We start from the raw sequence: 27,997 nt of genomic DNA, 5'->3' as shown, positions 1-27,997 counted from the left end.
GAAGCTTAGCAATGTGGCATTCATAGCGCGTTTGCTGTTCATGTGATTGTTTCAACCTTTTTTACCTCGATTTTGTAGAATACATTCAGAAATTTAAATGAGTACAAGGACTGGGTTCTAAACATGGCCAGTTGAATGAACCTACACGTTTATAAAACGTGCTTTTCTTTAAATATTCTAGAACACGATGCTCTAAAACCAGCCATTCAACGTTGTTGAACACTTCAGTCACCAAATGCTTAAATGTTATGCTGAAGCGGTCGCAAAGAGCATTGAGGCAAATGTTTATTAGATATAATTTTAACATTTTACGCTTAATACGTATGTGAAAACTATAGAAACAAGCTCAGTAGCAAAAGGTTTAAACATAAACCCGGTTTAATGGCACTGGGTAAACATCAAAGACATATAACACAAACACAAAATATCACAAACAAGAAACATGGAAGAACAGCACAAAACTCCACAAACAGCACAGTGCATACTATATAAAAATAGAAAAGATATGTTTATCAAGGATTGGTAAGTACCGCCTTGGAACGGTCAGTGAAATGTTAATTTACCAAGGGTTTAAACCAGTTTACATGCACAAACCTCTCTCAAATCTCAACAATCCTAAATAAAGAAAAAAACGCTAAAGGTAAATCTCATCAAAGAATGCATTAACTTTAATATCTCCAAAGAATATTGAACAGGATGAGATAGGAGCACTGCTTTATGGTTGCCGTAACTAATCTTTGATGAATATTTAAAACATTTCAAACTATTGGGACAATTTGATTAACTATTTTACGAATATATCTTAAAACTTTACTTTAAGCATGACCTTTATTGAGTTTTTAATGCAGTTTATTTCCAACATTGATAATAAGTTATTGTCATTCTTTGTAAAATATTATGTAATTTAAACACATTGTTACTATATAGTTATAACGCATAAATCGGCTATCTATATAACACTCTTGTATCTAGAATGAAGATTGTCTGTAGTTGCTAACATTAAAATGTTTGATGGCAAGTCAAGATGGTTGTAACAAAACACGAAAGAATTGTGTCCCAAGTATTCGAAAGCACCAAAGGCATTCTGTTCCAGACTATTCTCTTTGAAACGCAATATCTTCACTTCAAAAGACTATATAAGTGCTTTAAGATTGGATTACTTGACAGAGTAGACACTGCAACTGTTGCAGATTTAATACGATTTATTGAAGTCTGTTAACCTCTACGATGCCAAGTCTGCCAAAAATCGAACATAATTGATTCGTTAATGCGTGTTACGTCTTCACTTAACTTATAGACGCCACGCTTATAAATGAGCTGTAAACTGATGAATCATTTTAAGCTCTCCTTTCTTCCTTCGAAGAAAAAATATACTTATCGAACAAGATGCCCCTAAATAAGCAATATATTGGGAATAACAAACCAATATGTTTTTAGAAAAAAAACATTAATATTAAATGATTACACAAAGTTTTCAGAAAAATAAGGATTAAAACCTGGAATTTCTTTATCATTAATCTATAAGATTGTTCATTATAACTTAACCCTTCGACCAACTGACATAAAACCTACAAAGGGTCATCAGCTTGACAACAGAAAACCTACCGATGCAAGATACTCAAACATACGAACACGAAAATCTTTATCTACAAATGATTGGATTACCAGCGTGGAACGTTCAGTGAAACACGAGCTCACTGAAGACTAGTATACTGGCGAATTAAAATAGTCTTTATACGCGAGCTTCACATTTGTCCCAACTGTAATCAACAAACTTCAAAGTATAAGACTTATTGAGCCATCACCAATCCTTTCCTAAGTTATTCCCCACATAGATTGCTCGTAACACATATAACTGTGGCCCTGACAACCGTTTTGTGAAGTATCGTTCATGTATGCAATTAACATGACACACTCATTTACACATTCAATAGATGAATAAAGAGACTACTACTTGTCAACAAATAATATCACTTTTCAATACAATAGTTTACTTTGAAATCCTCTTTCAAGTGACAAAGTGGAGGAAGGTTCCCATTTGCATTATGTAAATTTCTGATTTTATGTGTCTGATTTTAGAAACATTTTATCTTGTTTCTGTTGTTTGCGCAAAACATTGAAAGAAAAAGTACATTTTGTTATTCGCAAGAAAGTTTAGATGCAATTTTCGGTTCTTATAAAATGTACATTATGTGCATTTATTATTCATTTTTTCATCTTAATACAAGTGTCCAATCGATAGAATCATTAACGTACCTCTGGGGCTTAGGAAAACAAAACAATATTCTGGAAGAATGTACTTCAGAATGCACGGAATCTCTAAATTAGTTTTGGTGTTTGCTACTGAGCTTGTTTCTGTAGCTTTTTGCGTAAATATTGTTCATTGATAGAAACACGACTAGTACATCACGGTCAACGCCCAATAATAACGGGTTAAGTAGTATTTTAAGGTACTGACCATATTTTCTTTTATTTTTTCATTTGCGTTAATGTCCTTCTAGGCTTTTTCCGAGAAAATCCCTATACAATCTCATTTTCTAGACAGATCACAAGTTATATTTCTAGTTGAAACATTTCCCTGACTTTTTTGGCATAAGGATTACGTTCTGATTCACCACCCAACATTATGATTATCTATTAGGAGAATTAAATACCTACTTCCGGAAGAATGTATCCCTTAATCAAAGAAAGTATTTGTGTTTACTCTTGCGTCAACTATTAGTCTGACTAGCAGATCTTATCGGGGAACACACAAGGCTAATGATAAGATAGATGTTAATTTAAAGATGTATGTAAAAGACTAATAATGAGTATTTAGAATTTCATCAGTTTGCCTTTAATTTTAAAGTGATTAAACTATTAAATAGACAATCCGAAATTCCCAATAAATACTTTTGAAATTCCTTGAACTGCTGCTGATAATGAACACATTTATATGTAATGCGCTCGCTCTAGCAATTTGAAATTGCTTTTTGCAAAAAGCTGATTTATTTTTTCTAACAAATTCCAAAATTGTTTCTGTCTGCTCATAAAATAATCCAAAATATATTATGCAACCTTCTTGACTAATTGACATTCGACGAATTTGATTTTTTCAAGAAAATTGCAAATAACACCTTCTATCCATAGAAATAAATAACTATTTCTCATCGGAAATAGTCTTAGGGAAAGATAAATTTCAGCAAAATGTAAATTGTGGTAAATGAATGCTGAACTTTAAGTGTTTTCTCTTCAATAGACATTCATATTTGCCAGCAGTTTGGCATAATTCATTAAAATATTTTTACCAAACGTCTCATATGCTCTGACGGAGCACCCAGGGATGAAACACAAGTGCTAACTTAGCCATTCACAGACGGTCATCTGGCATATCTTGTTATAGCACAATCAACATTACAAACTATGTTTTTATACATTAGTCTAATAATGAATGCACAATTACACAAACCAGAAAGAAAAACAGAATGAAAATAGATGAAAACAATAAACCTGTTCTTATTGAATCCCAGCTAAATGTCAAATCCATTTACCATAAGCCTTTTTCTTCAGTATCTATAAAATAAGGTTTAATGCGTAGAATTTATGAAAATATAGTTATCGAATTAAGGGTTAGATCGAAATTCAATTCACCAACCGATTAACCAATCTAATCTTATACCGACAGTTTATTTATTGATATTTATTGTTTACAGTACAATTTATGAAAGAGTTTTAATTGCATTTGCATTAATTGGCAGATCGCATCACTCGAAAACAAAACTTTTGTCGGAATAATGATAAAAAATGTTTAACGTAGACACTTACCTTGGCCGTTAATTAACCCAGTTTGGGACGCCATGGTGTTTTCTCTTCTCCTGGCAGTAGATCTCCAACGTTTATTTCAAACTTCATTTACCGAAAAAAACAACACAGAAGCCATCATATACTGATTTCTTTTAAAAGAATGTTTTGATCAAAATATAATGCTAAAATAATGACGGGGTCGATTTGGAACATCCGAAAATGACCACATCGGTCGATTTTCAGCACTGGCAAAGTGGAAATTACGTACCTTTCATTTAGCGACACACGAGACTATATCTAAAAGAGCATTTAAAATATCGTTGCAGTGAAAAGAAAAGGGGTGACAAAATTCCCGAGGAACATAATCGAAATGTCTTTAATCATATTCTCATAATATTTGAATGATAATTCTTAACTAGTCTGTGCACGTCTATTTGTGATCGCTATCAAAGAGTTCGTTTGAAAGCTTGCATGCATAACATCTGATATCAAAGAGCACTACATTCCTACACTCTATACTTGATATCGGAAAAGGAAGCAATGACAACTATATTTATGGCGATGATACGTGAGAGAAGCGCCACTTAGTTGCTATTCGTCTATCGAAGGCTGTTTCTCGGAGTACCATTACAGTTGGGCACAATACTTTAATTGAATGTTGAAAGGGAGGCTTTGATTATGAACCACTATATTAAGAGTATTTTATTTAATTGTATTTGTATTTATGATATTTTTGATAATTTCAATAACTATTAATTTAAGTTTAAAATCATGGACTACGCGGAAGAAACTACAGCGTCATTTGGGCTTCAGTCCAATACTAGCCAAAATGGAAGTAATACTACGGATTATGACTACGAGATCATCCATAGCCCACCTCTTGAGGAACTTGTGCCAATGGCGATGTTTTATGGCACCACACTTCTACTTGGACTTATTGGCAACAGTCTTGTAATCTTTTCTGTGAGCAAGTTTGAGCAGATGATGACAATAACCAACATATTCCTCCTTAGTCTTGCTTCAGCGGATCTTCTGTTGGTCTTGGTGTGCATTCCTGTAAAGGTAAACAATACATGAGAATATTAGTCCGTAATTTAGTTGGAGACGACATGGTATTCCATTTAATGTTTTTATTAAATAGCAATGGAAAACAATACATAAAAATATTAGTTAGCTATTTAGTTTGAGACGACATGCTATTCCATTTTATGTATTTATAAAATAGCAATGTATAGGCAAACCACAATATAGTATATGTAAGGAGACAAAAAGTGTACATTTTAGTCTTACACTGACCAAAAAGTGAGGGCCAACACTTAATTTTTGAGTGTAAGGTTTACACGGAAGTATGATGCGATCTTCGAAGAAATTGTCATTTTTTCTTTTCTTTTTAAGATCATTTCGAAAATGAAGTGGTTGATATTTTCTTTCCAGCCCTGTACGCTTGCGTTCGATTCTCCGATTATGTTTTTGTTGGTGCACATTTATTTTTTCAAGGTAAATAATGCCAGAGAATGTTAGTTGCAAACTTATTCGGGAAGATAATATTATGTTACGACAGGAATATATTTAATGTAAAAACAAGCCTCTGTCTTTTTCCCCCTCCCCCATCTATTTAATATATTTATTGAAGGGCTGTATATTTGCCAAATCACAATTATAAAAAAAAGGATACGACACGTGTTCATTTAAGTATGACACTGACCACCAGTTGAGATACGACATTTAATTATTCTGTTTACGGAATAAATTATTACGCGATCTTAAGCCGTAATTGACTTTCTTTTATCTACTACAAGATTAAAAATCTTAAATGAGAGTAAATGGTATCTTATATGTGTCGTCATTTCGAAAGAAAGGCGTTGATATTTTGACGCAAAGCTGAGTGGCGCGTTGACAATCAATCCGCTCGAAAGACCGGGCTATGATTTGAACAGAAAGACTAATCACGACTTGACAGTGTGCAAAAGTTAAAAAATAAATCAAATTTATTCTGCAACTAATACATTTCTACGTGTCAGTCTAGCCACATTATCTACGATTTATCACATAAATAACATTGTGAAAATGATTTTAAAGTAGTATTGAGCACAATTAAATTAAAGGTTAATTGACATTTGTAAATAACGTTTCATTCTTTATTCCTGTAAAGAATTTCAAAGTTAATACAACCGTAATGTCTATACATCTTTGTCTATTGAAGTTAATGTCAACGTTTTATCAACGTAACTGCAATATTAAACAGTACAATCTGATTTCCGAACAATTGTGTCCGACTTATTAAGACATATACTTGACTAGAATGAGCACTTCTAGGCTATCGTATCTACTTTTAACAAAATCTTCACAACGAGTAATCATGGAAAAACAGTAGTATTACAGAAAATGAAGTTATATATACACATTAAAATTCAATTGCCCAAAACACTCTTTAGCTAAGTGTTTCTTTAAAGATACCATGGGATAAAGACAATCTTTTTTTTAAATTTCTGTTGCGTATATTTCCTTTTTATTGGAGTAGCTGTATACGTTATATAGATTTAAGAAATTGGATATTAAAAATCGCCGTGTTTTATTACATAAAAAGCAATACGTATTCAGTGGCTTACATTTTTAAATGGGAGGTATCAAATATGTGTGAATATGTGATTCACGTTTAGCCTTTAATCTGTATTAAAGCTGAATGGCAGAGGAAACACATAACGTTTGAAATGTTTTTTTTCCAAAGTCTGAATGCTTTCAATTTCATGCTAGTTTTCAGTAATTCAAGGTCAGGAAGTTACTTCTTTACCCTGCTGCGAATGTCCTCATGCCAAAACGGAATTCAAAATTAGGGCATTTTCTTATCACCTCGGCCTCTCTTCCGAAGTTTGTTAATTTTCAATATTTCGTAAATAAGATTCCGTTTAACTACTCGTCAGTATACATAAAAAATCCTGTTTCGTCAAATATACATCTTTCTTTCGATCCGTAATCTTCAGCAGCAAATTGTAAATAGCTGGTTAATCGTTTGAATACCGTAAAATTAGCAAAATGATCTTATTATTGGTGAATATTTACCTGAATTTAACTGTTGCCCAATTAATTTGCGTTATGTGGGGACTACCCAAAATACATTATTTGGATAACTTATCCTGTGTGATACAATTTGTTGCAGCTGTTCTGCTATTTTAACATGCCGCAAACATAATTCCATCTACTTCTTTCTTCATTTAAAAAAAGTATTGTTGATATATAGTGGGCAGTTTAGCGAAGTTACCACTGGACCGGTTGTCGATCTACGATTAATTTTAGTTTTTTTATCGCCCCATGAGTAACAATTTAATATAATATAAAAAATGTTGTTGTCATTTTTAGTTGTATATTTTTCCATCGAGTTGAGTCGATATCTTTAAAAGGATCGTCGTATCCTTCCAGTAGAGATTTACAATAAAGGAAAGCCAGTATATTGTGTATTTCAATTCCATTTAATTGTATTTTTAAACAACGTCTTATAGACAAATATTTACAGCAATGGCAACGAAATGTCAACGAAAATGGTATTTTAACTTTGTATAGAGAACTAAAAACCTCATTTGAATTTGAATATTATTTAGAAAATATCGCGTCAAGAAGCCTGAGAATTGCTATTACAAAATTACCTATCTGTTCCCATATTCTAAGAATACATACTGGTAGATATGATAGACTGGAAAGAAACTTGCGTCATTGTCAATTATGTGATTCTAATGAATTAGAAGATGAGTATCACTTTATGTTTAAGTGTTCATTATTTGTTATGTTAAGACAAAATTATATTAAACGTTATTGCAGAGTTAGACCTAGTATGTTTAAACTTGTTCAGCTGTTAAATACACAAAATAAATCCCAAGCATTTATGTTAGGTAAATATATATCGGAAGCATTTAAGATTCGTAATACATTATTAATGAATATATAAACCATATCATTAATTGTTCATAGTAATAAGTAGTTTTTTTGATTTTTTACATTATTATTTCGAATATTTAAATCACGTTTTACCTTTAAGTTATGATATTTAATTCTATTGTCGTCTGTATTCAATTATATATTGAAAATGATTGTTCCACGTGTATTCATATACAAATGTCAAATAAAAACCTTGTACTAACTTATGATGATTGCAATAACACTTTTTTCAGTTCATTCTTTGTATGTCAATAATACCAGTCGCTATCAGCTTAGTTTAGTTGTAATGCTGATATGTTTATATGTAACCATAACACACATACTGTTAAATTTACGTGTTATAGAATATGTTCTGTTCTGTATACTTTTTAGTTTGGTAGATTTGTGATTTACAATTTTAGTTCATCCTTCAAAAAAGTTGATTATAATATTTATTTAATAGTTCACACTACACTGTATAATTGTAATTGTAATATATTTATTATGTATAAGAAACACAAAAAAAAACTGTATAGTTTACGTGTAATAAATTCTGTTCTGTTCTGTTCTGTTATATCTCCGGATACACAATACTAATTCCAAAGGAATAATAATGGTATTTTTCATTGGTAAATGTCACTCTAATCAGTTATCCTACCGAAGATAAGTACTAAACGCTGACAGACTGACTAGTTATAAGCGCTTCTTTGACAACGTAAATAATTGGATTGACATAATGAATGGTTAATCAGCCGTTTGCAAGGCATAAAAATAAGAGCTGTCGTAAGAAAATGAAATCAATTAACGCAACTTTGTCTTAGAAATGAATAAATACACAAATGTAATATTTGCTCTTCAAAACCATGAAAACGTTAAAAACACGGTATAAAAAAGTTAATCAAGGACTATAAGTTGTACTTATTTTAATATTGAGTTATGTAACCTAATTGTGTGAAGGCTGTGAACAACAGCGTGAAAAATGAGTTCAATTGAATGAATGGAATCGAGATCTTTGTTAAAACCCGAAGTTGCCATATCACTTTAACCAACTTTTCTATGTCGATCGAGGGCCAAATTTGTATAATAAGGATAATTTGAAGTAATGTAACATCGTTGCGCGATGGTAATTGATTAGTGTGTGAAATATGGCGTCTATTGAGATCTCAGTTCAAACACCAAGTTGTCCTAAAATTTAAACCGACTTTTATAAGTCTAACTAGAAAGAAGGGGTCATGTCGATTTGACTTTAAAGCATAAGGCTGGAATTAAAAGAAGATCAATATAATTGTATTACATGTCTATTTATCCCTGTATAACAAACACGTGCAAACTGAGTTTATGTCTTCAAATAACACCATTGCATCGAGTGATTCATAATTGCTTGATTATAGGCGGTTAGACAATACCTTAATCAATATGAAATAAGTTCATTTAAGAAATAACAAATAGATCTGCAGCATTTTATTTCTTTCACTTTTTGCGGTTCTTTTATTATTGATAATGTACTTTATTGCTAAATTCAGTTCCCTTTATTGACAGAACGGTTTAACAATATAAATACCAGATTACGCAGAGCCGGAAAAATAAACATAAAACATGAAACTCATTGTGTGGCCTAAGGTTTGATGCATATGTTTCGTGCTTGCCATGGCAACACATTTCATAAAGACTACTTGCATTTAACACTTTGTCTTTGCAAAGGAATATAAAAAGGCTATAACAGGGAAATTATAGCATCAATCCATACAAACCTGAACGTATCAAACTACAAAAGTAAGATCGTGTGTAAAACTGTATATTTTACATCCATTTAGAGGAAATCAATGGTATTATTTTAAGAAATGTGATTTTTATTCCCGTTTCCTGGCAAAAGGATATAATGGGTTGGGAGTGAAAACTGTTAAACAAATATATATGCATCAAAACATGCTTTTCCCATTTTCGATGTTTTTGGACTATTTCTTTGATTATATTGGAAACCAAGACAAATCCTTATATCCACAGCAATTAACTGAACAATAAATAACATATAGCATGTTCGGTAAAGCATCTTATTCATGAGACAAACCTGGGGTGTTAAAAATCAAAATTGAAAGGAGATAAGTGCATGAGTTGAGTCTGGGTTCACTTTAATAGTTTGTGTATTTACGGTTTGATTACGGTTTAATTTCAATTTAAAACGTACACTTCCCCAAACATTAAGGTTGCCTGATTACATCACAGGAGACATTATCAATATTCTCATCATTCAGGAGATGCGTTTCTCCGGAAATGGGTGTTTATTTTCCTAGTAGGTAATGCTACTTTTGGATGGCCGATCTGATCCATATCCCCAGACACAATAATTAGTTAAGGAAACCTTGCCTTCAAGTTGAATTCTTGATTTCTGAACTGTCTAGAAAGCTGAAAATGGGATATGATCGGGGGGAAAGTTTGCTTGTTTAATGTCATGATCATTTTCTTACAAGAGACTGAATCTTCACGACATAGTCGTTTGGCCTTCGGGTTTGAAGCCGTTTGTTGTTGTTCTTTTTCAAATATGAAAGCAATCAATTGATTACTTACATCCGAGTCAAGTATGTAGAAAAGTATTGATTTGCACCAAAAAGATAGTATAGTCGTAATATGAAGACATTATCAACACCTTAAATTAAATACGACAGCGTACAGCATTCAATACCTCAAATTAACCACATATTGTATCTTCATGAAATAATAATCGTTATATCACAGACAGAAATACTTGGTTGACCGTTGACTATGGCTTTTCATTGATAACTGACCCAATGGGAAGAATAATTGTATTGGGGCTTTCACTCATGAAACGAACGCCATGGTTAACGATGTTATATCATATGTCATACACATGCTTTGTTTTTTGTCAATGATTTTAAAAATAATGTTGTGCAATAATGAAATTAATATAGGATTTGACTTGCAAGTAGTCGGAAGCGTAAAAATGAGACAAATTGGTTTCGAATGACATTAAATATTAAAATAGCGAGTAATTGGAAACACGGCGGCTTGATGACAGGATCTAATCAAAGTCATAATCATTCATTTAATGTGACTTTTATGAGCTCCTGTCATCAAGCCACTTTGATTGGATATTAAAGTAGCAAACCTTTTCTCGCGTGTTTTCGAAATAAGACGGCAATATTTCCATTCTTCAAATATGTATGTTGTTTCATCGTCTTGTTTTGACGTTTATTTCAATATGTGTTTACAGCCAAGATCGATCAGGCCTATTGACAGTTTCAAAAGTTTCTGTGCTTAAATGACCCGAGCTATTTTTCTAGAATACTTATCTCAGCAGAAAATATCAAACAAAAACTTTCAACAAAACATTTCCATGTCTCACTGCTTTTTGACCTACATCGAATGTAAGCATCCAGTACGGTTCATGGTATTACTCTTTTCTGAAACACGAAAGGTGTCACTAACGGTAAAATTAAATTCATTTTCCTTGCACCGATAGTTCCGTTCACATGCCTTAAATGTTTATATGGCTTGTATAAATGTTTGCATACTAGGTATTCGTCGGCCATTTTGTTTTTCGTGAAAATGACGTCATTGGGCTCGTGCTCGTTTTCACGTTTCGTGATTATCTCACGGGTGGAAATTATATTCATTTTTTTCGGGACGAATTGAAAATTTTACTTAATTCATATGAAACAATTAAGCATAACATTATCAATATACTTTTTGTTATTGCCAGTAGTTTTTTATTTCTCGTTCTTCAGTAAACTATTTTTTGTTTGGTTAAAGTCCGCAAAAACGTTAACTGATAAGTCAATGGTTATACGATATTTATTGTAGGTCAATCAAATTGATTTATGTTCGAATTTCCCAAAAATATACATTTACATAACTGAGCTTTCAGTTCTTTAATTTTATGAAGATTTTGCTAATTCATGTTATCTTTAAATCCTTTTTTTGGTTGACTCGGAGTGTTTTTGCATGTGACGTCATTTTCTTCAAATATTTTACATTTTCAATTCATTTGAAAGATAAAATTAACTAAAGATGTAGCTTTTATTTTTAATGTTTTCTTTATTTGTTTCTAGTTTTAGTACAATGACGCTTTTTATTATGAAACTCTATGTAACACAGTTTCAAACCTTTTATTTTATAAGGCAGACTGTGTGTAATGCTCATTGTTTCAAACAATGACTGCATCGTATCTTTGAAAAGTTTTTGCATTAGGTGCTCTGAATTGTATTCCACCGTCTGCAGATAGAGTTGGGATCTCTTTACATAGAAGTACTTGTGGTTTACCGATAAGTTTATTATTATTTGTTTTATTATTAAGTTTCCTCAAGTTAAAGCATACTTTGATAAGATTTACCTTTATTTTCTTTATTGGGGATTGTTGGGATAAGAGTGAGGTTTGTGCACTTAAATTGGTTTAAACCCCCAGTATATTTACATTTTACTGACCGGTACCTAACAATCCTTGATTTACATACCTAGTTTTTTTATATATAGTATGTATGCACTGTGTTGTTTGTAGAGTTTAATGCTGTTCTTCCTTGTTTCTTGTTAGTGATTGTTTTGTGTTTATGTTCTATGAGTTTGGCGTTTTGAGTATATTATAATTTAGGACGTACAATGTCATCATGAAATTTTCATATCAGGTGACTCTATGAATACCTTAAATTCTATGTTGCTTTATATATTAATGATTTGACTTTTTTAAATAAGATTATGGTTTCAATAGTTTTTCGGGTAATGCTGAAACCTATTACGTTATCATTATTTTACTTTATCGTAATTGCAGAAAAATACAGTTATATAATAAATTAAAGTTTGTTTTAGTCGGGCGCGAACCCATGCCGGTAAAGTCAAGAAATACAATTACCACACCAATAAAAGCCACTAATTGGCACTCACGTAATTTACGCGCGTCTTATTATATCATTGAATTAACCGAGATAACAAATGCGTAAGTATCAGTGACTACAAACGCCAGTCTAAACGAAGGCTATTCTCAAAAATCATTTTCAAATAAATGTGTACGATTGTATAAGTTCTTCTTCTTTTCAATTCAATCTCTTTGTAGCTAAATCTTTGTAGTTTGCTGAAATGATTCAAATCTCCGAAAGCTTCAGGACATCTCTTCGTCCACTTAATGTCTGTATCTGCTCCTTAAATCCTCTTGTGTGGAGTTAAAATGCCAGTAAATGTTTTAAGATTTGATTACAAAACAGGAGAGACACTGCAGGCGTTACAGATTGAATAATGTTGAGTTGTATCAGTGGAGCAGTTAAGAACGAACATTGCCAATTTTTTTATTAACAATCTCTTGTGGCAATCTCAGACTTAACATTGTAAGGCTTTTTAAATAGTGCTTCTTTTCACACCCAAAATGAATTAATGAATTAAAGAAAAGATGCAAACAAAACAAGAGTATGTATGAATATCAAAATTATCTATCGCAGACCTACATTTAAATGATGATGCAGGGATTGTAATAGTAAACTACTCCCAGTACAAAAAACACCATGATTATGAACACGAACTGAATGCGTAAGATTTACTTTTAGAAAACCATGTAAACGCTTAATTAACAATAAATGGTGTATACTATTGCCTTTTAAAAAAAATAATAAAGAAAGTTTTTAGTTTGGCATACCATGTTTTCACTAACTTCTTTTTAATTCATATTTAAAAGGCAATCAATCTGATTTGTTCGATACACAAATAAGTGGTATGATAGGTACAAGAGAACTTGAAACATGGCATTCCAGTGTGTTTCAGCTTCCATGGACAAAACATCGAAGAAAAAGACAAGTGCCAATTTAATTTCCAAGTATGTATGCAGGCTGGAATTTAACAAAAGATCTATAGATTTGTTTAGTATGTTTATTTTACCTCAACTGGGTCACAAACACATACAAGCTGTGTTTATATATTTTAATAACACGACTGCATTTAATGATGCACGTATTTCATCACTGTCAATACAATTTCTTAATCATGATGTTAATTGAGCGGTTGAACAATATATTCATGATTGGAAGAAATCACAACAATATTTGTAGGAATTTTCTTATGAAAACGGTTCTTTTATTGTTAATAAAGTTAGATTCAACTTTATTGCAAAATTCCACAAATGGTTTTAAAGTAGAAAAAAGTTATTTCCAATATTAAGTCATGCAATATATGACATCACATTATATAAATCATGTAGAAAAAAAATCAAATCATTAACGAGGGTTGAAAGGCAAAAAAAGCTGAAAAGATTTGTTTCAGAACAAATGCTTAATGCTCAGTGGATCAATATACTTAAACAGTCTCCAAGTTTCCCAGTCTTTAAATGACTATGTCTTAAAGATATATTGTAATATGTGTTTATAAGGAGGGAAATGTTTATACTTTGTGATACGTCTTGTATTGAAAATGAATGCAAGTTGTCCCTTACTAATTATGGTGTCTGAGGATACAGGTCAGTAAGACCATCACAAAGTATCAGTAGTAGAAATAAACATCCATTTTTAGAGGAGCATTTCCGGAATAATGAGAATATCGATTCGTGCTCTCGAATTTATTATTCTGTCTGATCCAACCAATGTAATTAGGCAACTTATCGTAAGCGTAAGTGTACGTTTAAAAATGAATTAAACCGTAACAACATTCACTACCAAAGTAAACCCAAACTAGACTCAAAAATCGGAAAAACTTGTTTTGATGCATTGACATATTCTTTGCCAACAAACGGAATAAAACATCAATTTTTCTGATAATAATGTCGTTGAAGCCTCTAAATGCATTTTGTGTCAATACGTGCTACATTTCCCATGTTTAAGCCTTTTAATATTATACCGAGAAAAATAATTTCAGCACATTTTATATATATCAAATATCTTGCCATGGCAATACTAAATAGTCAAGTGCATTAAACATAATGACACACAATGATTTGCTTTTCTTGATGTATTGTCTGGCATTGTATAATGCGGTGTTACAATGTTTGGCATTGTATATATTGTTTAATCGTTTGCCAAACGATTTTGAATCTATCTTAGATGGTCATAAAGTATCATAATTAAATAGAAAGGTAAACCAATTGTGTATGTTATTTATGAAAACAGATATATAAATTGATAATTTTAGAAAAATAAACAATCTTGAAAGGTAATAATGAATTTGGCCATTTATAACATGCTTTGGGGATTTTTTAATACTTGATGTTATAACACTTTAAATGGATTATTGAGCTCTTCTCGACACAAAATTAATATTATACTAAAGTTTTTTTTAAATTAAAGTTTTTTATGCTTGCTTGTTCTAAACTTTATGAATAGACAACTGAAATGGTTAAATTGACATACATTTAGTAGGAATGGTCACTTGTAGGTTGTTTAGGCACACACAGGAATCGTAAGAGACACGTTGCAAATTAAGGCACTTAATTGAAGTGAGTCTTGACTTGGAAGAGGATGAATCTGATAAACACTGAGAAATGTAAGAAGTACACTGATTGACTCAATTATACGTGTTAAATATACACACGAAATTGATGGTTTGCCACCAGAAGACACAGCCTATAATCTTTAAAAGCAATTTCATAGCTTACTCTCCCAGCACTCTTTTCAATGGGCGTTTTACAATGAGCACTCCAAATCAAACTGCCAGCAACTATTTTAAATTTCACCTTACTTTTAAATGTATTTTGAAAACATTGAACAAGCATGATTTTAATTAACCTTAAACAGATTGACATTATGATATCTATGTATTTTTGTACATTCAAAACTGATTACAATAACTTATTTCTGCTGTTGTCATGGAAAAATACATTTATATTTCTTAAATCATATACATAAAATGTAGAACCTTCGAATTCAAAACAGGCGTAAACCACGAAAAAGGAGAAGATAATTGGAAAAAAAATCACTTTCAAAAGTGCCTGCAATAAGAGGTTGCTAAGATAGTAATGAAATAATATTAAGTTTTATCCTCTTTTGGAAGAAGAAAACAAAAACGCCATTGATGAGGACAATAATACTATCTTGTTAGATTCAGCTGGAGAGATCATGAAAGGAAAGTAAATATCAGTGTTACATTGTGTACTCGTCATGCATTTAGGGTTTGTCATGGCTGTATCAATATATCAAATGTAAAATGGGATATCTAATAACTTTCTAAGCAAATTGCTATAAAAGGTTATATGAAAAGGATATAATATCCAATTAAATGTATTAAAATCTAAACGAAGCAATAAGGGTATCAAGTACCAGACATTGTGGACTTTGTCGACAATTTACGCAATGGATTGAGATGAAAATATGTTTTAAATATTAAATCATCACTGGTGCAAAAGTTAGTGTTTTCTGAAGTATTATTCTGACAATTTGATTGGACTAAAATATGCCTCATAGAAATAATACATTTGAAACTACAAAGACAAGCCCAGAAGCCAAAAAATTAACGAATACCCTGTCTTGAGACACAACGTTAAGGTCTTACAAACACCAAATGAGATACACACAAGCCTACAGTTTTAAAAAAGCGATCAAAAGATCTAGTCAAGTAATTAGGCTAGTATTAATATCGCATTAAATTTTGAACGGACTCGCATTCCGCGTGACGGATTGCAATCACGGTATACACAGCGGTACTTAATGTGGTTTGGTCGCAATCTGGATATTTTCAAATACTGTTGAATAATTGATCTGATTTCTTCTAGGGATTTTTTAGCATTGACTGCAATGGAGGAAGAACCTCAGTGTATATGCCTCCGTACAAACTGCTTACCAGTCATAACTATGTTTGTAATTGATTGTCAATACACTTAAAGTATATGAAATATTACATTTTTAAAGTTATAATAACTATAGTTTAAAATAGATGCACAGACCTTGTAGGATTAATGAATACTATAATTGATTATTAAAAAATCAGACATATATGAGCAAAATTACAAACGGGCACATTTCTTGGTTACTGCAATTCAATTTGCCGTTAACAAATAAAGGTCACAGTAAATTGTTGTTTTTGCATATGTTGAAAAAGATAAAAACTTGATTGACTTATGTAAATGTACAGCAATTTGTTAACTATGCAGGTAACATACAAACCCCATAAACCCCGAATGTTTGTAAACTTATTTTATTAAACATAGTACAAATAACTTGTAAAATCACGAACGGTTTTTGATTTCGACATAATTTTGGTAATAGATCATGTATATGGACAAAAAAGGCTTTTAAAAACTACAATTGTATAAACAATAGGCATATTTGCATCCAAAGACTCTTAAACATCAAAAAGAAATTGGTCTACTTACTAGTATAACTTATTTCGTAAACAAAAAGCGGATGTTTTCTACAGTCCACTGGTATAAGTACGTTAGCGGATTGCATATTTTTAAAGAAATGATATTTAAATATAATATAACATGATGATGAGCATACTAGTAGAACTTGTTTCGTAAACAAAATGACAAGCTTACTCGAAATACTTTTTTTGTTTTGTTAGATCCTTTTAAAGGCTGTCAAGTCAAGATAATTAGAGTGGAAAGGTACTAACTACTCATTTTAATCCAATTGTGGCTTTGCAATCACCTTGATCGTTTAGGTGGCAGAAAGTTTAGAATGTTACGTATTCTAGGTGTTATGGTTTAGAAACTTAAGATTGTGATAGGTATGTTCAATTGTTCAGATAAGTGTGTAGAATATCACTTGTTACCAGAATATTTACAATTTATACAATTCATTACAATTTGAATATTCACCGAAAAAGTGCTATTTCATTATAATATTTTTACCTTTAAAAACCTCATGGCATCCTCTAGCAATGCCACTGTCCTAAGAACCTCAATTTATTTATTTATTTATTTCAAAAGAACCACAAGACAATTGAATAAACCAATAAATGTAAACAACCTTTTAAAGTTCATTGTTATATTACACAATCTATATTGTATATTTATGAATATATAATGATTTTTTGCAATGTGCTGGTGGTTTTATAGCGATCACATGTCTGCCACTGTCATTGCATTAACTAGTTCAAGAAATTATAACATTATGTAGTTCCAAGTCCAAATACATTTGGTAAATGATAATATATATTCACAAACGTTCATCTTGAGAACCATAATTGTCAAAAACATAAGCCTTCAAAAAGATAATCGGTGGTTTATTTTCTATTGCATACGGCTTTGAATGGTAATTTTTGAGGTTTAATTACGTTTTTGCCTTGTGGGAAATTTATTTCGGTTTCAATATCAAATACAATAAAAGTAATGTCTGTTTTACAGAAGTTAAAAACGCTTATTTGTGCGAACACGTGTTAAGTATTTTCTGATATAATACGCAACGCTCTTTAGTTTAAACAGTATATATTTTACAACAATTGTGAAGAAAGTTACGATAACTAATAACAAGTCACTCTCGTTGGCACGATGATGCGCGAGGGTATGGTCTTGTGTTGTGGGTAAAACCGGAGTGCTCTGAGAAAACCCACTTGTCCGGCTTGATGACCACAAACTAAACTCACATGCGCCCAAGCCGGAAATCGAACCCGAGTCGCCTTGGTGAGAAGCGAGTGCGCTAACCACTGCGCTAACCGGACAACCTCTTTACCCGCTTCAACCTCTTAACGCTCTTCACACGTCATAAAGTATCACTGTTCATACTAATAACGTTTATCTAAATTAAATTCCTTTAAAATTAGTTATGGTTGGTGGTTTCTGCCATTCGCGGCTAAAATTCAAATAAAAATTTGGTTTATTTTAGACCCGCCACTTGGCACAATTTTGCATTTTTGTCCCGCCTTTTTTTCGTCGCATCAATGGATGGATTCTCGCTTTGCAGTAGGCATGAAAATGTATGACTTTTCTTGATACATGTTTGCGCATGCCAATCGGTAGATGAAAGAACAAAAAGTGCATCAGCTTTGGTGCATATTCAACGAACAACATTACAAATTTCCGCTCCGCCATTATGCGGGATTTGGCATTTTTGCCACTTTTAATAGAATAAGGCGTAAACACAAAAAGGCAGAGATAAGCCACGATGATTGTACAGATGTATCCCCATTCTAAATTTGATTGAAATGTAATTTTCCAAACGATATTAAAATACACTAAGTGACACAAGTTATACCATTTCAGTTTCATTGGTAGTATTCAGATTTGGGGAACGTTGCAATTAAAACAAATAATTGTAATGGTCAGTTTTTCAACACGGATTGATTAGTATCCGTTGTTTTTTGTTAGGTCAGAAAATAATTCGTATTCTAAAAACAATGCAAAAATAAACATTCAACAACCGGAAATTTGCAGCAATATATCATGTCTAGCGTTTGGATTCTGAGATCGGTTCAAATAAATAGCGTTCACTAGTGTTTATTTTCTAACTTTTGATGACGTCATTATCCTTTGCCGACTATTTCATGAACATTATTCTTGAAGTTTCAGATATCACATTAGCCCGTCTGCTTTAAACTTTCACATTTCCAGCGTGTGAATAGGTACAATTATTAACAGAAATGGCTGATAATGGTTTTACTTTTCCCAGACACAACGAGATAATAATACTGATTGTTTTCATTGATTTGTTCCTAGACATAAAATCGTGACAATTGCATTTGTTTTGTTGCAGCCCTTTTCTCATATAAAGATGCGTCAAATACTATATCTAACATCACAATGTACTTTGAAACAGTCGACAGAGAATAAACCGTTCTAGCAAATCGGTTGATCATTTGCGGTGAATATGCTGGAAGTTCAGACTTGCACGCCAGATGAGTCAGATGAGTCACGCGTGTTAAACGTCACGTCTTACTTCTTTTTAAGAACGTAGTTATTAAAAACTGATTTCTGACATTTCCGTAGAGCGCAATTAATTCACCAAAGAAATCTAAATTACATCACAAAATTAATCATCTTAGGAAGCGCTGCTTCATAGGCACTTTTTAAAGTTAATTTAGTAAAAAAATACTAGGCACCATGACCGCAATAAACAATGTCGCACGCGCTGTTTGGGGAAACGTTACAAATACCTTTTCGACAGTTTTGTTTACACACATTAAATATTTACTGCCAAAAAATCAGGCACGTTGCGATGCTGGTTACTTGGTCAGCATTGATACTGGATTCGGCGAATGCGCTGAATCCAGATCAAAACCCATGATATATATCATGGATCTATCTTATAAGACACTCTATCATTTCATATATTTGTAATTTTCAGTCTTTCTTCGCTTCTCTTACAGTGCACCGACTGCTTTAAAGTTTAAATGTGTTAACTCGTACGCTTCAACCGTTAACAAAAACAACAATAAGAAATGATAATTTAAAATTATTGAAAAGGAACGTGGAAAACGTCTGGTAGTTAGGGTATTCAATTTACATACACTTTTGAGGAACACATTGCTATCAATTATGATTTTTCAAAATGGCCTGTCGGAACTACTCACTTTTTCGTCTACATAATCTTTTATAATTAAATATTAATAAGTTTCCATTTTTTGTAATTATTAATCTCAGCATAAAAGTTCAATTAAAAAAGAACGAAAGCTGAGCTCTAACTACAGTTAAATTTTGCAGTTTATAATGATTTTTTTTTATTTTCTCTGATGTCTTTAAATACAAATCAAACACAAATAACAATTCTGATTGTTGACTTTATGCATAACCGATATAATATTATTGAAAAAGTTGAAGGTAAGAATGTTTGTAAATTGCATTTACACATCTACTGCTTTGTAATGTTTGCCATCATAAATAAAACCTTATAGCTGCATGCCCAAACTATAAGCTTTTAACATGTTTACTCAAATACAGCCTCTTTTACTATCATGCGTACATGACGATACATTTCAGAATATTTAATATCTACCAACGAAATGACAAAGGCAATAGTTCGATATAAGAACACATCAAGTAGTGTACAGCGAAAGGCATATTTTTATAGTTCACGGTTACTCTTTTCTTGACTTTTAAGAATATTGGATAAGTGTTAAAAATAAAACTTATCTTAAGCAAATATGATTTTTTAATGGCAAAAACATATTAACACTCATTTAATATACATTTCAGTTTGCGGCCTTTTTCTCGTACAACTGGAGATTCGGAGAGTTTACCTGTAAGGCAATCTACTACGTACAGAATCTGTCCGCCATCTGCTCAGTAGCTACACTCACTTTTATGAGTTTGGAGAGGTATGTGTTATATTCTTTAACAATTGCTGTCATGGTAAAACTTTTAAGCACTATCATGTCATTAGTATATTAGTATTTACCATCAGAACCAACGTCACATACATCCAATACTGCCAAATTTGTCTACGAATAACAACAGGTCAGTACACATACAGTAAAACTGCGGTCGTTCGAGAACCGGCGTTCCCTCGAGGTCGGAGCTTGGTCCCGAATTGTTTCCCTCTATTTTCATATGAAATATACCTACGCTGCATCGAAATCTAATTATGTCGAAGAGTCGAGCAATATTCTCGGTCCCAAGTACACAAATCATGCACAAAACCTTATGGCCCCCTCGAGGTCATAATTTCACACTTTTTCCCGAACGCGTGTTCCAAAATAAAAAAAACAATTGCTAGGTATCAAAATTTTCTCAAGTTGTAAAAATTGCAGTGACAGTTGAAAGGCAATTGATAAGGTGTGAAAAACCGTTTAACACTGTTAACGCATGACCGATAATAGATGATATGGGCATTTTAGAAGAAAATTATGAGAAGTAAATGACGAGAGGATATAGAGAGGATAATTGTGAGAAATGTGAATGAGTAATAAAAAAATGAATAAATACTACCATATCGATCCAACATCGGAATCTCTGAAAAGAATTACTTTTTGTCACTTTGCTTTGCAATATGGCCATTTTGTAAAAAAAAATCGGTTTATTGATTTATTGATATTTCTTTTACATGTTATATTTAGTACACATATAGTAAACGACAGCCTTTGAACATATGAGCGATTTCCACAACGCAACACATAATTAGTGTCTTAGTAAACAGACTACTTCATACTTGAAATACACTAAAATATATTTCATAACAGACTGGATAATTGAAAATCGGGTCGTTCGAAACATCGGTTCCCTCGAGGTTTAGGCTCAATCCCCTGCGACCTCGCAGTTTTACTGAATGGGCGGTATATTCGGGAACAGAAAAACTCGTGGATTCGTACCAATTGTTTTAATATAGAAAGTATCTATATTATCTACGTCATCTATATCATCTAAAACAATGCATAAATAATATAGTACATAATATAACATGGAACATGTACAAATACTTGCACACAATTTCAGGTAAACAATGACGCGATCATTACACAATACATTGAAACAATGTAAAGATCTCACGACATACAAAAACCTATAACACAATAGATCAATACAAAGAGAACAGATTATAATAACGGGATTTAATGAATTACCTGCAGTTATCTAAATAAATAGGATTGATAAGCACACTATAAAAATGGCATAGTGCGGGTAGATTTGTTGACTTAAAAGTGAAAGTAGTAATCAGTTGATTGGTTAATATAAAACACTGACGTATTAGTTTCAGGTTAATATACAATATTACTCGATATCTAACAAACTACACTACACTATATGTACAAGTTACCAAACCTGATAATTTACGGGGCGGAGTAATAATTGAGAATGAGGGTATTTTAACAAAATACGATAAAATATATTTAAACACTTTTATTGAATATAAAAGTTACACCCTATGACAATTGCAATTATCTCCTTTAGTCTTCACAAAGTCGAGCTAAAGCTTATGAACGCAAAATACATCAACTTTATACATTTAAACTGTTTCTAATGCCTGATGATGCAGAAACTAAATGTATCGTTTGTTCAACAATAGACCCCTGTATTTACACTATTTTATAAAAATGTCGAGACTCTGAATTAAAGGATTGACTTAATGTAACTGGCATTTCTATAATCGATTTTCACCTTCAGTAGTGCTATTATTAAAGCACATTTATATCCTATGGCTAGATCGTTTGTAAGTTCATTCTAACCAATTGGCTCTAACTCGCTTGGCTCGAGGATGATGTAAAGGACCGATTTCTTTCTAATAAAGGTACGAATTTCCTCTTGACTCGAATTTTTAAAAGCACGACGTATTTTCGCCGGTCCCTGTGAGTTCGAGCCAGGGGATGGGGGGGGGGGGGGTCGACTGTATCCTTAAACTCTCAATTTTACATCTATATCGTCATTGTGAAAACAAAACGAATAATGACAGTTTTAAACAAGCTTTTCAATGATTTTAAATACATGTAAAGGCATATGAATATGAGAAAATAAGTATACTATTAACATAGTATTTTTGTATTTGAAAGGCTATGTCTCTTTCACATTTTTAAAACAGTGACGATTTTAGCCTAGCTATTGGTATATGTAGCTTGTGTACAACGTGAATTATATCACTCTCACAACGATAAAGCCATTTGAAACTCTCAAATTGTTTCATCTTATGTGTACCTGTTTACTAATAAAACTTACTGCTACTGATATTTTTTCAATATTTGTATTCATCGTACTACTACTTGATTGGATTCGTAGTTCATGTGAATGACATTTCTTTAGTGTGCCTTTCATGATATACTCATATATAGTGATTGCAGGACTATGGCTGTAAGGAGAGTGAAACTATTTGAGATTGTTCATGAAATGGTATCAGAAAACTGCGGTTGTTCGTACATGCGGTCGTTCGAAAACCGGCGGTCAGTCGAGGTAGAAGCTTCGACCCGAACATTCAGTCCCCCTACTTCCACATAAAATATACTGACGCTGGAGCGAAACCTTATTAAGTCGAGAAGTAGAGCACCACTGCCGGTCCCAAATACACAGATCATGCACAAAATCTTATGATTTCCTCGAGGTCATAATTTCACGCATTTTCCTGAAATCGTGTTCCAAAATGAGCAAACAATTGTCAGGTGTTAAATTTTCGTAATTTGAAAAATAATGCAATGACAGATGAAAGGGAATTCGATAAGGTGTAAAGAACCGGTTATCACTGTTTACGCATGACCGCTTATACATGATGGGCATTTGAGATGATAATTGTGGCAAGTTAAAATTGAGAATTTAAACATAATTCTTACGTTGTTTAATAAGATAATGCTTTTTTGTAAAAATAAACTTTGCTATTTATTTATTCCTTGTTTTTGCTACTTTATTTTCACATTTAACATACGACAGCTTTTGAACATATGAGCGATTTCGACAACGAAATACATAATCGATGTCGAAGTGAATTAACATTTCAAACTTTGAAAATGCATTGCAAGACATTTCATAACAGAGTTAAATTGAGTAAGTTAGGTCGATCAAAACATCAGATCACTTTAAAATTTAGCTCGGTCCCCGGCGTCCTTGAGCGATAGCAGTTTCACTGTATTTGATTTTTCAATGCACGTTCTGAATATCGGTGGCACTGTGTAAAATTGCAAACCAATTTGAATCTTTTCCCGAGATGAGCAAAAAGTGTTTACAACATCAACGTAAAATATTCCTCATCTTTTCAGGTATTACGCCATAGTTCACCCTATGAGGGCCAAATATGTGTGCACAAAAGGTCGAGCACGACGAGCAATTACCATTCTGTGGATTGGCTCTGTCGTCCTAGCTGTCCCTATACTCATCGGCAGAGTAAGTCTTCTTTAAACGGTCTTATGTTGTTGTTATGTGGGGACACTGAATTAAGGGGAATTCTATCAAAAATATGAAAGAGTTTGGACTTCGTTTGTCAATAGATCAAGGAACGTAGTAATTTAGCTTGAGGTCTGGTCAGTGAAGAAATGTTATTTTGCATTCGAAAACCGTTCTTAGGATTTCTGACGAAACCGTCGCAGGAAAGTTTCTTAATACATGTTTTCAGTATGTTAACAAATCGTTCATTCAGTTTTACTTTTCAAGTTGAAAATATCACGATTAATGTAGAGAGCATTATTCTAATAATATCATGACATGTTTTTGTATAATGTTCCGTTATTTGGTTAATATTCTGATTGTGTGACGTCATGTCATGTTTTGCTTGTCCAGTTGGATGAGTTTAAAAAGCGTACCTATGCAATTTAGATTCAACTGACAGTGGGGAGAAGGAGACAAGCAAAATGGTGTGTAAAATGGTTTGAAGACAAACTCGTCCGCCAGCTGTACGAGGTGTATATGTTCTCCCTTATACTGATCGTGCCCGTTTGTATCATGAGCTTCGCATACTTCCGTATTTGTCAAGAGCTGTGGTTCATGGCGAAACATCGGTCCAATATGAGATCTGCTGCGTAAGTCAATTGTATATCCTTCAGGCATAAGTCACGATTTAATGACATATTTTAATATGTGTTTAAGATTAGGGCAGCAGAGGAGTGAGTTCGTTCTTTGTGCAATATTGTAATAAATTGATTGTTGGCAATTTCAACATAAACAATTATGTTATTCGTCAATCTTGCAATTTTAGTCTTTGATAATTGACCAGTGTTGATTAATCAATTTAAAAGTATTTCAAAATGGTCTTAAAATATCTAAATGAATATCAATCGACACACTACAAACCAGAAATGGCTTAAAGCCTTAATGCATATGTAGATTTACTACTTAATTGAGAGTCTCTGGGATATAATCAACTCTTCATTGAATGATTGCATGTAACTGAAAAGCTATTTGATAACTAAATCAAGTATAATTGTTTCCCTCAGAGTAATGTTACCTTTTTGCCTCAACAAGAGTAATAAAAAAAACACGTTAAAATATAACTTTTACTTTTGTTTTCCCGATTCCATCATATTCTTAAGCGACTCAATCAGGTGAAACCTATTCATTTCAAACCGTGTATTTGATATGTGGCAACTAATTTGATATAAATTGTCATTGACAAACTGATTTCAAATCCAATTGGTATCATGAATTGGCCATGATAAGTTTTCTAACTTAATAATCCCCTGACCAACTGACCCACAATCGCTGTAGGGTGTCTAATGAATACACATTGTTCAAGGACTCGACAACAAATTAATATCGCAGTAAATCTGACACATTTTCTTTGAAATTTAAGGCTACCACGAATACTAACCTTACTAACACGAAAGCAATATCGGTCTTTAACAGACCATAATTATTGCACATCAAGTTTTAGAGTTCAAGGAGAAATCTCTTACCAATTCTTTTGTCAAGAAACTTTTTTAGTTTAGGTCAACACGCCCCTACGTCTGACCTACTGTATACACAATAGGGGTGATCTACTGTCATTGACCAATGTGCGTTCAAAATATTAGGACTCGACAACCAGTCATTATGTATAGAAAAGGTAAATATGATTTTTAACCTCGACATACTAACCCCATGATCCATTGGGGCCATCCACTGACCATTGTCTTATCACTGTTTGAAGACTCAACGAAAGGCATCGAATGGTTGATCAAACGAAAGTGTAAAGCCGACGACGCGGATGACAAGCACATTCAAGACGCCTGACAAAGTGATCCATGTGTGTCTGCCATTCTTTGCAAGCGACAAAATTATGCTATGAATAAAGTTCACTGCAATAAAAATAAACATTTTCACTCATTTAGTCGTCAGATCATTCTGAGAATAAAACGATGTAAATGATTATACAATGGCAACTTCAGGGGACAAGAGCGATAACTCATAACATACCTATGAATGTTTTACAACTGATGGTTTGTTGATCCTTTGTTTTCCAAATTAAAACTGCTCAGATTTATTTTCAGGGACTTTCGAAGTTCCCAGTACTACGGACGTAACGGTTCAAGCAATAGTACACCTGTGCGTAACTCGTCGGCGAATGAAAAAACGCCAGTACTGAGAGTTAAGTTCACTGATGATGATACGACAAAGAAGCAGGTATGAACATGTACATTAATATTTTGTGAACTAATTATATTTTATGTAAAGACATATTTAGACAATGATATAGAATTATTTGTATTTATTATAGGCACAGTTTATTTTCACCCTTGTCAATAGAGCAAAGGCTATAAGTTAAGAAACCATATTAGTTTAAACATATTTTTTTTACAACGATTGTGAAACAAGTTATTACAACATTATATTAATCACTCTCGTTGGCACGATTTTACGCGAGAGTGTGGTCTTGTGTTGTGGGGGAAACCGGACAACCTGGAGGAAACGCACTTGTCCGGCTTGGTGACCACAAACCAAACTCACATGCGCCCAGGCCGGAAATCGAACCCGGGTCGCCTAGGTGAGAAGCGAGTGCGCTAACCACTGCGCTAACCGGAAACCATATGACCTGTGGAACTCACCTGCAAATTTAATTTGGTGTCATTTCCATTGTACTCTGTGATGAAAACATACGACCAGCAATTGACAGTCATAACAATTCTTCGTTTGGTGTAATACTAAAAATATTGGTTTTTCGTTGCAGGTCATCAAAATGCTAGTCGCTGTTGTGGTAGTTTTCATCATCTGTTGGGCACCAATTTTGATCAATAATGTGTTGGTTGCGTTCGAATTCCTACCAGAATTAAACATTCCTCCATATAAGTACATGCGAGAAGCATTTCACCTTTTATCGTACGCAAACAGCTGTGTCAATCCAATAGTGTACGGATTTATGTCCAGAAACTTTCGCCAGACGTTTAAACGGGCGTTGTGCAGCTGCCTAAAAGGACGACAGTATGTTAGAAAAATGACATTCAAAAATCAAAGTTTGGTCGTTAATGAGAAATGGGACTGTAGGACAGGAAAACGACAGTGTGAAGTGGAATACAATACTTCGTGCGCTGATGGCTGTACCGACATATTTGAGATGTCTAATACTCGACACGAACGCTCCAGCAGTGAGGATATTGCAAGACTTTAATTGCGCTAATGTTAATAGCAAACCTAATTTCTCATAAAATCCAATAAAGCTGTTAATATGTCTTTCATTTATAGCATAAAAGGGAAACTTGATTGTGTATTGCCTAATGAAAGACCTTAATACACTACTATCATAATTGTGAGAATGCGGCCTATCTACATTTAGTTAAAATATGTAAATTGCGTGCTACCCCTATTTTCTCTTTCTAATTTTTTGACGTTGATGTGTACATTTATAATAAAATACTGCTTTGTAATTTTTTGCATTATTGCACATTATCTTTTACCACAGGGCGTCCAACGATGTATTCAACATGCGTCCTTACATCTATACTATAAAGTGACATCGTATTAAAAATCAATGAATTTACATGTGTTACAAACATACATTTTGAGTTATAAACCTACTTACTAAATAATGCCGTTATGGAAAATATTAATGAGAGGTCAATAAACGGT

At 32.8% G+C, this 27,997-nt stretch overlaps 1 protein-coding gene across 1 annotated transcript; it reads left to right on the top strand.

The window, feature by feature from the left end:
• The first annotated feature begins 4,500 nt into the window (after window positions 1-4,500).
• LOC128215518 (QRFP-like peptide receptor) lies at window positions 4,501-27,754 on the top strand. Its single transcript, XM_052922201.1, has 6 exons — window positions 4,501-4,845; window positions 20,744-20,865; window positions 24,223-24,346; window positions 24,776-24,978; window positions 26,425-26,557; window positions 27,102-27,754. Exons 1-6 carry the CDS (start codon window positions 4,555-4,557, stop codon window positions 27,537-27,539), a joined length of 1,311 nt encoding a protein of 436 aa, XP_052778161.1. The 5' UTR covers window positions 4,501-4,554; the 3' UTR covers window positions 27,540-27,754.
• The last annotated feature ends 243 nt before the right edge of the window (window positions 27,755-27,997 follow it).

This window comes from Mya arenaria, chromosome 13, assembly GCF_026914265.1.
Source record: "Mya arenaria isolate MELC-2E11 chromosome 13, ASM2691426v1".
Classification (NCBI taxonomy): Eukaryota; Metazoa; Mollusca; class Bivalvia; order Myida; family Myidae; genus Mya; species Mya arenaria.
Note: the sequence above shows the minus strand (reverse complement) of the source record. Positions and strands in the feature narration are given on the sequence as shown.

What these genes read in the sequence shown, in the direction of transcription:
- LOC128215518 (XM_052922201.1), top strand. Translation starts at nt 4,555, where the DNA reads ATGGACTACGCGGAAGAAACTACAGCGTCATTTGGGCTTCAGTCCAAT. An exon ending in ACTTTTATGAGTTTGGAGAG is followed by an intron (nt 20,866 to 24,222) that starts GTATGTGTTATA and finishes TCATCTTTTCAG; the next exon opens with GTATTACGCCATAGTTCACC. An exon ending in TCCCTATACTCATCGGCAGA is followed by an intron (nt 24,347 to 24,775) that starts GTAAGTCTTCTT and finishes TATGCAATTTAG; the next exon opens with ATTCAACTGACAGTGGGGAG.